We start from the raw sequence: 12936 nt of genomic DNA on the forward strand, positions 1-12936 counted from the left end.
GCACTGACTTTATTTCCTACAAATAGACAACATTCTCCAGCCTCACCTGCCTGTTTCTTTCCTTAACTATGTAACAGATGTACCAAGAGTTATTCTATGTTTCTAGATTATGTATTTCCTTTCATATTGAAATGATGCATATATTTCTTTCCTGTGTACATATACCCACCAAACTTTTCCAGTAGTAATGAAACTCTCAAAAACTTTCTAAAGTAATGTGATGCTGTAGAAAATGCTAGTAAAAGCTAACCAATATACAATATATGCATGGAAGTTATAATTCCTTATACTTGTAAATGTGACCTAATTACATTCTGCCTTCTTAAATTTCAAAAATAACATATATAAGCTGGTCTATCAAAATGTTTTAAACACCTAATTTCCACAATATAGAATTTGTTTCAACTTTAAAATAAACAAATGTATCTGCCTCTGAGCAGTAAACAATGGTTAGTGATATTTAGATAATAAAGTTAACTTCACAGAAACACCCAAATCTTGTATCTAGTAAGGATTTATTATAACAAATATTGAATAATTTATTATTTAAATGGTTAGAATAAAGTTCAAGGGAAATATAAGCAAACTACTTCTTTCTCTAACAATCTGAAATACATGGGGGTTTAAACCTTCTATATTTTTGTCAAAATAGTAATTAACCATAGATGACAGATGCTGCTCCCTAGTCAATGGAGGGTCTCAAATTTTACTCTGCATCTCATTGGGAAGGAAATATAAATTTTTAAAATAGAATTAACTTAGGGAAAGGCATCAGTGCTGCAACTCTTAGCACCAAATGTTTTTTCTTGGAGCACCAAATGCTCTAAGGAAAACATTCCAAGTATCAAAGTTTTCAGATAGATAAATATTTATGGATCAAATCCATAAAGAACAGACATTGTTATGAAATATATATAGATGCCTTCAAAACTTTCTTTCTAGGCAGAGTAGACACATAAGTTAGGAGTCATTTCCCACTTAATTGTTTTTGCAACCTTATGCAACACGAATGGATTATGTACAAGACTTATTCATTTTTACACAGAAAGTAGATCTTGACTGACATGGTGTCCAGAAAATCAAACAGAAGCTATTTCTCTACATAAAATATAAAGTGCCATTAAATTTATAGAAATGGCTTCATTTTAATCTTTTTTGGTGGAAAAGTATAGGGATTTTTGATCTGGTCTTTTGGTAAGAAAATAACACTCTTTAAAACAAATTCTTTTCAACTGCTAGTTAGTATAATTGGAGAAAAGCATAAAACAGATCTGGTTCATATCTTTAAGGGCAATGAAATTCCATCAGTCTTTGAACTTTATTAATGATATTTTTTCAGTCTACATATAGACCACTGCCACTTCCTCTTCATTAAGAGCTCTTCATAGTAGCTGTATAACAATCTACAGAAAGTTATTTTTCCATTTAAAGGCAGAGATTAATTTTCATTGTTCATGCAGCAAAATGTAAGTATGCTACATAATTCTAGAGAAATTTTAAGTAGTTACCAAAGAAACAAAGCTTTAGCTTCTGTAGTATTCTCAATGATATTAAAATAGCAATAATTGGTGTGCACTCATTAGAAATGAAGTGCCCATTTAAGGAAGCCACATTAGGTCTTGTTCCAGATGCAAATGCAGAACAAAGGGATATAATAACTCATTGCAGAAAGGGTTGGGTATACTATATCAGGCTTCCAAGTTACACTTGCATATGCAGCTACTGCCAATAGTATCATCTGTGAACATGAGGGACATTTTGGAACTGAATAGAATTCCATCCCTGAAACTAAGCATAACAACTGCATATTCAACCCAAGAAGGCATTAGCTTTATGTGGGCTTAAAGAAATGGTAGCACAGGCATAGGTAAAATTTTTATTTATGAATGTGTGGACACATGACTTTGGATCCAGCCAGCCAGTGACATAAATAAACTTGAGCAAAAGTTTCAAGCTAGAGGATATATATGTATAGAAAATTATATATTTGTGTGTGTGTGTGTAAGGCCTCTTGGAACAGTGCCACAAACCTGGACACCAACCAACAGAATACTCCCGTCCTTTGAAATTTCCATTAAGAGCACAATGGGGGTAATTATACCAGGATGCTCCAACCGCTCTTTCCATCTTGTGCACTCACATGCCCGCCAAACATGAAATGTTCGCCTTCTCCCTTCCAATGTGATGGTTGTTGAACTTATTTTTAGTGTCATTTGATAAGCCTTTGTGCTCGCAGAGAGACATCCCACTGACCCAGCCACTGGTCATTGTCTATACCAGTTCACATCAAAGCAGGCGCACTTTGTCAGGTTTCCACTCGAATATCCATTTCGCATCTGAAGTACAGTATCGAAAGTGACTAGATCATTTGAGCTTTTTTCTTCAGCTGCTGCCTTCCTCCCCCACGGTGTTTCTGCTCACGCTAACATAATTTGGCATCGTCGACGTGACACGATGGTGGTTTTTCTAAAAAATTATAATACATACACCATCAATGTTTTGTGATGGCGACCCTCCTGGAGATTTAATTTGTAAATTGAAGAAAGGAGGTCTTTTTCCTCTACTGAATCATAACCAAGGTAGAGTGCCCCTCAAAATCCAAGTAATGCGCATACAGTAATAGGTCATTCAATGTCAAAAGGCATAAAAAAGATGAGCAAAATTTTCACAGGCTGCTGCTTGCTGTTGCTTTTAATTATATTAATTAAACTTTGAAATTTTAATGCAAAGAGAGTTGCTGGCTTGTGACGCTGAAGAGCCCTTGGAGACTTGAAGAAAGAAAAAACCCTGAGCGGAAGCTTTGTGGTTACTGCTTCCTTTAAATTAAAAGCAAAACAAACTTCTAGGTATGTTTATGGATATTAATGCTTTATGCACTACTAAATCCTAAACACAGGAAAAGGGGGAATCTACTAGTCACAGAGACAAGTTCACAAAGCATGAGTCCCTTGCACTACACTCAAGATCTCTGGCTAGAGGCTGTCTTTCTGTGGAATAATGCTCTATTAATTTTCTTGTCCCGAGTGCATAATGAAAGAAAGGTGTCTTCGAAAACTAAAGGGCAAAATCTTGCTTGCTACCAATACCTTGAGGCATCTTGTCTACATTTTGTCATGCGTGTGCACTTTTCAGTGTTAGAATGACAAGATTTTCCAGTCAGAAACTTCCCATAAGGCACACTGTGATAGGGCACTTGGAAGGATTCTGTGATCTGACATAGCTATAAGGCAATGGACTTCTTTATTTGCTTAGCCTGGTGGGAAATTTCATACTCTGCCTATGGATAAAGATCTTGCCACATAAAAACACAAGTGCCATGTTTCCATGTAAAAAACTCCTGTCTCCCATCATGGCTAGTTGTTTTGCGGTCCTTGTTTTGGTATCATCTTCGTGTTGTTGCTGTTGTTGCTTTTTCCTCTTCTACACATTCAAACAAACTTTCTTGTACAAACCATAGTCTGCAGGTCAATGTTCCTCTTTATTTTCAATGTCATAAATCATGAGTTACCACTGAGTTTCATCACCTCCCATGTAGATGGCAGGACAAGTGTTTAGAAATGTTTGGTGCAAGCAAAGCAGAAGGCAGAGAAAACATTTCCTGACTGAGAGGAATTAAGCTGCTCTTCCAAAAGCTTCTGAAATGCACTTGATTTTTTTCATTTGGTTGAAAATCAGCTATGTGAAAATGTGCCATCTTCGTACCTTCTTGGTCTTCCTGCTTCCCTTTTACTGAGATGGAACTCGGGAGAAGTTTATGCACCGGCCCTGAAGAAAGAAAGAAATCCATATTGAAATATTGAAGCCATTATTTAAAAAAGCATGAGAACATCTAGTTTTCCTACCATGATAATAAACGATTACCCAAGGAAAGTACCATGTTAACATGGGACATGAAGTCATAATTTTTTTTTCTTGGGTTAAAGCATGATGGTTCATTCAGATCTTTTCCACAGTAAGTTCACCTATGAGATGGTATGGTATAATTAATATGGAAAAACAATTATGGAAATAGAATTTGTTACTATTATCTAAAATACAGCATTACTATCATGGCCATAAAAATATCAAAGCCACAACCCAATATACTTCTTTATGTAATGAATTAAAATGAAAATATTTTCTTATGCAAGCTGGTGCTCCTAAAATGCATACATGAGGATCACATTTAGTAAGCAGTAAGAGACTAAGGACGAGGAATCCCAAAAAAGGTATTGTCATCTCTTTGTAATTCCCTTTTATGAAGGATTTTTGCAAAATCATGTCCATCGTTACTGACCATTTCTCACCACTGCACACCACCATGATGTGTTCATTTCAAATGGTGACTATTTGCACTTACACATTTCTAAAGAGGATTTGCCATTCTAATTTCTTAACACTTCTGTGAAGGTTGTGTGGACACACTGTTCCATGTGTATTGTAAATAATCCAAGAAATATTTGAAAACAAAGTTTCCAATTAGTGATAAAAGATACTTTCCTTTTCTCTCTTTGGTACGATACTACTGATCCACTGTACCACCTAAATCATTCCCAGATTCCTCAACCAGCCAAAAGCTAGCATAGTGCTTTCTAAGTTAGGGTCAGGATTATCACCCTATTGACATTTCTGTATTTCTTACAATAGCTGCTCTCAAAGTGTTTTAGATTTTAGAGTGTCTCTTTATTTCCCTCTAAATGTAAGTTTGTTTTTAATATCCAAAGCATGATAAAATTCAAAAGCAACAAAACATTGTTGAAGAAGAATGGTTGGAATATAAAAGCAGAATTTTTTTCCATTTTACTCTCAAAAATGACTGCTCAATAAATTTGAAAATTTCAGAAATTAGTGAAGAAACAGAAAAGCATAAAAACAAAACAGAGCTAGGAGTTTCCATTAGTTTTTGCTAAAAGGTAAACATTCATCAAATTATCTGTCTTTTAAATGCTTTTGGAAGCAACATTATTACTACAATTGCCAATTTTTATTACTTACTTTGTGTTAATGTCTACAAATCATATCAGTGCAAAAGGAAGTAGGAAAAAAGCAGATAGAAGATCAGATTAAAATGAGGTCAAAATTCCTTACTGATATAGGTCATAGGTCATGTACTCGGACTGTATTTTTGTGTTACCTAGAACTTTCAAACAAGATTTTCAGAGTGCATATTAAGTGAAGAGGTGCTCTTCTCTAGATTAGCTAAGGGAGCTATGTGTGTTGACAAAACACAATAAAACAATAAAAGTGTTATTTTCACAACACGTTATGTTTCATGGTTAGAAATACTTTTTCAAGAGGGACAGGTAGGAAAATGACATCATACATAAATAATTGAGGCAAAAAAAGTAGTGCTTCTAAAACACAGTAGTATATATATTCAATGAGAAATAGATTTGAACTATGCAAATTCAACAGTGATCAACATTTAAAATATTATCTTCTGGCAATTTTCCAGAATTGAACAAATATATGAGGAATGATATTATGACAGCAAAGATATAAATTAATGACATCCTTTTCTTGTGTATTTGTAGATCAAAAAGTAATAGTTTTCTCTTTTCTGTACAAGTTTGAAAATAATTGATTATGAACCTCTATTTTCACTTGTGTTTTATCACTTATTAAATGGATATAGATATAATGATTCTGCTGTGACCACTTCCGTTCTATATACCATATTAACTTTAGTGTGTGATGACTAGTAATGGTTAGTAGAGTGTTAATTTACTTTAAGCAATTGGATAGTTTAACAAGTGAGATTCACAATCTACTCAAATTCACTTCAATACCTAAATTATTCCAGACCTAAATTATTTATTTCATTTGATGTGGTTTAATTAAAGATATGGAAACTTGAAGGAAGAAAACTCTGTTGATTTTGACTCTGAGGTCCTTATTACAACTCTTCCAAAGCTTGGTATTAAGTATCAATTATCAGCTGCCAAATGTCTCTAGATTTAAGCACCAAAAAAAAAAATAAAGAAAGAAAAACCTATTAAATGCAATATACACCTATATGTTTTAACACACACCCGTTAACAAAAACAAGCAAATGCTCTTCTCCCCTTCTAATCATGGACTCAGTGCTTTTTACTTTTATCAACAGCTGATAATGTCTGGGTGTAATTTTATTTTTCAAAAATTTAAAAGGAGGTGACTTCGGGAAATCTGTTCAAGAGTCACTGTTAAGCATTTCCCAGTTTTCCCAGTTGTGGGGCTCCTTCTCACAAAGATCCCACTGCATCTCCACTATAGCCACACTACATCGTACCATAATAGTGTGCTCAAATATCTAAAAGGAAAGATAACAGTGGTTAAATCTGAGCACTCTAAAGATGGAGTATGTCTTCCAGCCTCTGCCACTTCTTAACTGTGTGACCATGGGCGACTTACTTAACTATTGTGTACCTCAGTTCTTTTATCAGTAAAATGAAGATTAAAAAATGGGCCTATTCTTAAGGCTGTTGTAAAGACTAAATTTGTTAAGATATATAAAGCACTGAAAATAGTGCCTGACATATAGCAAACTCTCAATAAAAACACATATTGTTGGCTGGGTGTGGTGGCTCACGCCTGTAATCCCAGCACTTTGGGAGGCTGAGGCAGGCAGATCACGAGGTCAAGAGATCAAGACCATCCTGGCCAACATGGTGAAACTCCATCTCTACTAAAAATATAAAAATTAGCTGGGCATGGTAGCGCATGCCTGTAGCCCCAGCTACTCCAGAGGCTGAGGCAGGAGAATCGCTTGAACCCAGGAGGCGGAGGTTGCAGTGAACCAAGATCGCACCACTGCACTCCAGCCTAGTGACAGAGCGAGACTCCGTCTCAAAAAAAAAAAAAAAAAAAAAGAAAAAGAAAACAAAGAAAAACAAAAAACCCAGATATTGTTGTTATCCATATTCCCTCTATAATGTCATTGCATAAGTCTTAACATAGAGCAGACTCAATAATTTCTTACTAAAAACAAGTGAATGGATGGATGAAGAATGAATGAGTACACAATCACACAGACCTCCACTGGTGGTGGAGCCAGATCTCAAAAATGAGAAGACAGAATAAGTATGAATCTGAGGGAGAGAAAGAGGATTACCAAGGAGAAAAACAGTGGAAAAGGAGAGAAGAAAATAAGGAGAAAATAGATAAGAGTAGCACAAAAGAGGAAAAGGTAAGAAAGAAGAATCAAGAAAAATGGAAACTTTTGGCTAGAGGGAAATATTTTATTCAGTATTCCATCAGGAGTCTTACTTCCAGGCAATTACTTCACATTGGCTGCTGCCATCTGCTTACCAGAAAATTCTAAAAACAAGGCAATGCATCCCGGTTGTAAGTGACCATGATCAGATAGCATCGTCCTTCAACTATACCTAATACTAGCTTACAAAACACACATTAGTGATAACGCTAATTATGTTTAAGGTCATGGATGTTTGGGCTGCCATTTATATTACAGCAAGAAGTCAACGCCAGAACACTGCAGAGCAATTTTTATTTGCAGGAAATGGAATATGACAAGACTTACAAGTCTGTCATATCCTCATGCTTATAGTGCCTACACAATAAAGGCATGTTATCAAGGTAGCAAGCAAAGCAATATAAAATAGCTGAACGTACGACTCATCAAAGAACTGTACAGAATGGAAAGAACTATTAGTTAATAATGCTTCTTTTTCTGAGACTATTTCACTTTTATAACAAATAATACGAGTGCTAAAAATAACAAAAGTAAACTAAATGGTTTAATAAGAAACTATTAAATGTAAGCTAAATATATAGAAGAATACATATAGACCTATATTTATTATAATTTTAATATTTTATTCTCTATATAGAGGCTAATACTAGTATCAGGTGACAGGATTACATTGCTTCTAAAATAAACCATTCTAACATTTTAATATGCCAAAATAGAGGAACATAAGATTTCCATGAGCAAGAGTTAAAATGAATGAATGTATAATATTATGCCTGTATTTCACAAAGTAATTCGATAAACTGGAACTCAGGTGGCATAAGTGTTTAGAGAATAATATAACATGTAATATATGTTATTATTATGAAGAAAATATTTTCTGAAAATTTAATTATTCTTTCTAAATAACTTTCTTGATTTAAAATCATGCCCTAATCATGCATGTAAATCATGAGTAAAATCTAAATATACTGTTGTTGTAATGCTTTAGGTAGCACCCACACTACTTACTCAATTAGGCAATCAGTACAACCAACTTGAATTTGATATCATGCCTTACAAATCATTGAATCATAAACTTTAACAATAACAACATTTCAATATAAAATTGAATTAAATTAGTGTCTGCATTAGTTTAAAATGAACTATAAATATATTACTTTATTTTGGTTTGGGACTATAATACTCTTTGGATTCAATAAAATCATTGTTAAATTTATTAATTTTGCATGACATAAAAATTTAGAAGTAGAATTTATTAAATATTTATAAAAATTAAGGTTCGGCAGAATAAAGATAATTTTATCACTGACTTTATGCTATAGCAAAATACATTTAAAGTACATTAATTTAGAAATTATAATTATTCAGATATCAGTTATGTTGTAGCTGACCTTTCTCCATATATTAAAGAATTAGGCAAATTAATCTAAATAAGATTACTCTGAGTATGTTTACCAACTTAAAATTTGTATAGCATATAAGAAGTGCATGTATATATTAATAATTCAATCATTAAATTATGATCTTTTTATGGAAACATTTTATTTGCCTAATAGAAATTACGACTTTAAAGAAATAAAACTGCCTCCCTTCTAAAGAATACTGTTTTATGCAAACTTATATTGAAAACATTACATAATTAGTGAATTTCTGTGACAAGAAAAGAACTCTTGTGCATTGCTAGTGGAAGTTAAAATTGTCAAAAACTATATGGTAAGCAAAGTATATAAAAAATGGTCTTTAAAAACTTACATTCTTTGACTCAGTAATTTCAATTTAGGAATCTAACCTAATAAAATAGCTAGACTGAAATTTCAAATATTTACTATAGGATTTTTATAGTAGTCAAAAATATACTCAATTTGTATTTATTTCTGTGCAACAATCAGAGACTAGTTGAATAAATTCAGATTCATCTATTTTACTCTATTCTGCAGCCATTAAAATAAGGAAACTTTCTAAAGATGAAAAAAATGGTAACTAAAAATATGACATGATTGTAATTATGCAAAGACTTTAATAGACAATATACCACCATGCTGCAGGTAATGGTATAGCACATGACTTCTCGCATTCTATGTTTTACCTTTTCTGCATATTCAAGTATTTGCTATCTTAAAAAGTAACATTAGTTTTCAAAGAGTGAATTCATTCAGCAAACATGCAATCATTTTAAACATCTATATTTATGTTTTTAAAAGTCAGCCCAAGAACTTACTAACTACTCACTCTCTGGAATCACCACCAACTTCCAGCTATGCCAAAGCTTTTCAGCACTGAATGTGCCCATAAGTTAACTCTTTTACTCATCTTTGGGCTGTATTTTACAATTACTATCCTGGTGTACCCACTGTAATGCAGTTTGACTCAAGAGCACATTTATATGGTAGAAAATTTATTAATAAATTTTATAATCCACCATCAGCATTTTCTTCTTATCATACAAAATTATAAGAGTTTCAATAAAATGTCTGTTAAAGCATTTGGCAAGGTCATAACTGGCTATCTAATTGTTAAAAATGTGTTTGTGTGTATGTCTATAAGTGCATGTCAGCACACATGTACAACCTACCTCATGCCCTGTGCATGCTGGAGTTCATTACATTGAAATAAATACAAGAGAGGCTCTTTAATTTTCCTACCACATCAAACTTTTAACCACATACCCAATATCTAGGGCATATAATTTCTCTATGCAATTAACAATATAGAATATTTATACCTCAGGTATTTACCTGTAATAATGTTAGAATCCTTTCTCTCCCTATCAGTTGGCAAAACTACTCCCAGTTGACTCTAAGTGGAATGCTAGCCATTTATTTCTCTAGGTCAATGGTTTTTTCATAGTGTAAACCACGAAGTCCTGTGGCTTTTCTGCAAGGTGACTCAGAGGTCACTGTGGCTGGGGTAGTGCATGAGAAGGGAACAAGCAGGCACAACTGCAGGCCTCTCAAACCTAATGCTCCACTCTTATCTATCTTTTAAAATTGCAATTCAGTATAAGATTTTGTCTGTGCTAAAAATGTAGTTTGATAACTAATAGTCCAGATATTTTCATGCCTGTGTCAAGTCAGATCACTAGTAAACTATCTGTATATATAGACTTGATTTCTTTTCTTTAGATCTTCTCGTTGATCTACATAAACAATATAGCATTCTCTCTTTTTTTTTTGGTTATATGAAGAGCCCTATGAATTTTGGTCATATGAGGAGAATTATCATTTTGGAAAATTGCTATTAAGGATACTGATATTAAGGGACCAATTCTCCTTGGTGTTCAGAGCTAGGAAAAAGTTTGTCAATACTGGTAAGCTCATATGTTTCCCTTTTATTATATAATGGCAACTATACAACTTAACGTCTTTCTCTTTATGTCTTGGCTTTTAGGAAGCTCAGATTTATAAGATGTCCTAAAAGCAACTGCTAGCCTCAGTGTACATTTTCTGTTATAACCATATCTTGACTTTGGCTTATTATTATTTCCCAATTTTTGTTCTTCTGAGGTTTGACTATTTTTTTTCTCAATACTTCTTTAGAAGCAGACTAGGTATAAGCAAATGTAAACTAATAAAGGCTTCTTTCTTGATTCTTACCTTTCTCAGTCACGGAGAATATCTGAACCCCTCTTAACCTCTACAATCCTCCAATAAAGAATTGCCTAAACCTGTACCTTATGCAAAAAGACCATATGCTTTCTGTGTTGCTTTTTCTTATTCTCTTAGGGCTTAATGAGGTACTCTGTAGATACCTCATGATGTCAAATTATCATTAATTTGAACTTAACCTGAACTAAGTTGAAAAATTAATATGAACTTGAAGTTTATACATGCAAGCATGGCGAAACCATACTATTCTTCACATAATCCCAAAGTTCTTCTGTGATAACAAATCTGTCTGAAGACTGAAAACTTCATTTTCTTTGCCTGCTAGGCAAAAGTAAGCACAATATAATTCTTTACAAATTGGAATGTATTAACAGTTTCAATTCATCACAAAGAGCACAGCTCTGTGTGGAAACTTTATTCTATTACACACTTTTCTTCTGTATAAGAAGATACAGAATGTACCAAGGATATGACACAAACAAAAGTCTGGTCATAATAAAGGCTAAACTCACAATCGGAATCTTTAACTTCACTCAAATAATTTTCAGGCAATGATTAGTATATCTTAGAGTGAGAAGCTTATTGACATTTTCCCAGAAATTGTTGCTAGCAAAACCTTCTAATGAGCCTCATAATAAGTAAGAAGGGAATGGAGATGCCCTGAAGAAAAATGTCTGATATTACATTACTACTCTGCAGTTAAATAAACCAAGAGGTGAAAATATGACAACAGTAGGAACTGACATATTTGCTGTTGCCTAGGTATAGAGACCCCAACTCCACTGCAATATTTAAAACTGACTTCACTGTCTCATTTTCACCATGGCCGGTAATAGCAGCATTAACCAGAGCAAGTGTCATGTCTCCCATCTCTTGAGCATTAAAATTCCACTGGCATTAATGCTTGTGAGCTCCTTTACTAGCTATCTGCACAGGATGTATTTCACTGCTATAACTGTTATAGTATTATGCTCACCTCATAAATATCCATTGACAAGCTGAAGCAAACAACTGCACTTTAGTTTAGACTTTTCAAACACAGTTAGCTGATTTATTTATAAATCACTTCTAAAAAAAGGTTACTAAACCTTCATGTTGTGTACAACAGTAAAGAGTGTTTCAAATTTAAAATTGTATACAAAGCATCCACACGCATAGACACAGAGACAAATCAAGAGGTCCAGGAAATCACTGATATAAGGAGAGACTTGAGAACACAATAGCCATTTTGAGTAGAGATTTTCTGTAGCAAATGGAGATACAGAACTGAAGAAAAGGCATGTAGTATCACATCTTTCTCTCTCTGTCTCTGTCTCTGTCTCTCTCTCTCTCTCTCTGTGTATATATATATACATATATATATATATAAAGAATCTGTGCTATCTTTTGCTCTAAATAAAACTGCAAAATTTTTAGCTGAAATATAAATTCCACATACTCTTTTCTAATGGAAGCTCAACCTATAAATGTCCAATTTTACAGTAGAGACCACGCACCATATGGATATTCAGTAGATGTCATGAAGAGAAGTTCTGAGTTTGGCTGAAAAATTTACCTTTAAATGTTTTTTGTTCAGTCTCTTTAATCTGTCATGGCACCTGCAAAATTTCAGTGACTCTATACATATGGTTAATATTTATTTTGCAAATACCCGTTTTTAAATATTTGTTGAAATTCAGGCATACAGTTGGCAGTTAATGGTACACCTAAACCACACCTCATAAGATGAAATAGATGCTTCTAAATTATTAATTCCAAGTAAGATACATATCTAGATGTAGATATAAATATCCATAAAAATCTTTGTTGGAAATACCTTCTTTTGTGCTTCCTAATAAGTCAAAATGGGAGGTAGATGCCCCAAAGGTATTAATAAATAGATATAGATATAATCAGGACAGAATTCTATATACCTTTTTAGTTGCTTAACATTTATTTTGTGAGGCACATAGTAGATAATGTAGAAATTGTTTTCTGCTTTCTAATCTCAATTAGAATACAGATCATTTCATAGATCTTAAATCAATAGTAAAAAAAATTGCTCATAATATAACCTTAAAGCAATAAAAAAACAGAAAGCAATTTATGCATATTGTAGCATTACTGGTGTTAACAAGGAATTAAAAATGATCCAAATGTCCACCAGGAAGAGAAAAG

The 12936-nt window shown here is 33.3% G+C and overlaps 1 protein-coding gene across 1 annotated transcript in view; it reads right to left on the reverse strand.

Annotated features, from left to right (window-relative positions):
• Positions 1 to 1862: 1862 nt before the first annotated feature.
• Positions 1863 to 12936, reverse strand: part of ANTXR2 (ANTXR cell adhesion molecule 2) — a 159369-nt gene continuing 148295 nt past the window's right edge. The window contains exon 17 of the mRNA XM_031010222.3: positions 1863 to 3765. Within this exon, the coding sequence (XP_030866082.1) occupies positions 3727 to 3765 (39 nt within the window). The 3' untranslated portion in view covers positions 1863 to 3726. The remainder of the gene's footprint in view (positions 3766 to 12936) is intronic.

Source organism: Gorilla gorilla, chromosome 3 (assembly GCF_029281585.2).
Source record: "Gorilla gorilla gorilla isolate KB3781 chromosome 3, NHGRI_mGorGor1-v2.1_pri, whole genome shotgun sequence".
NCBI lineage: Eukaryota > Metazoa > Chordata > Mammalia > Primates > Hominidae > Gorilla > Gorilla gorilla.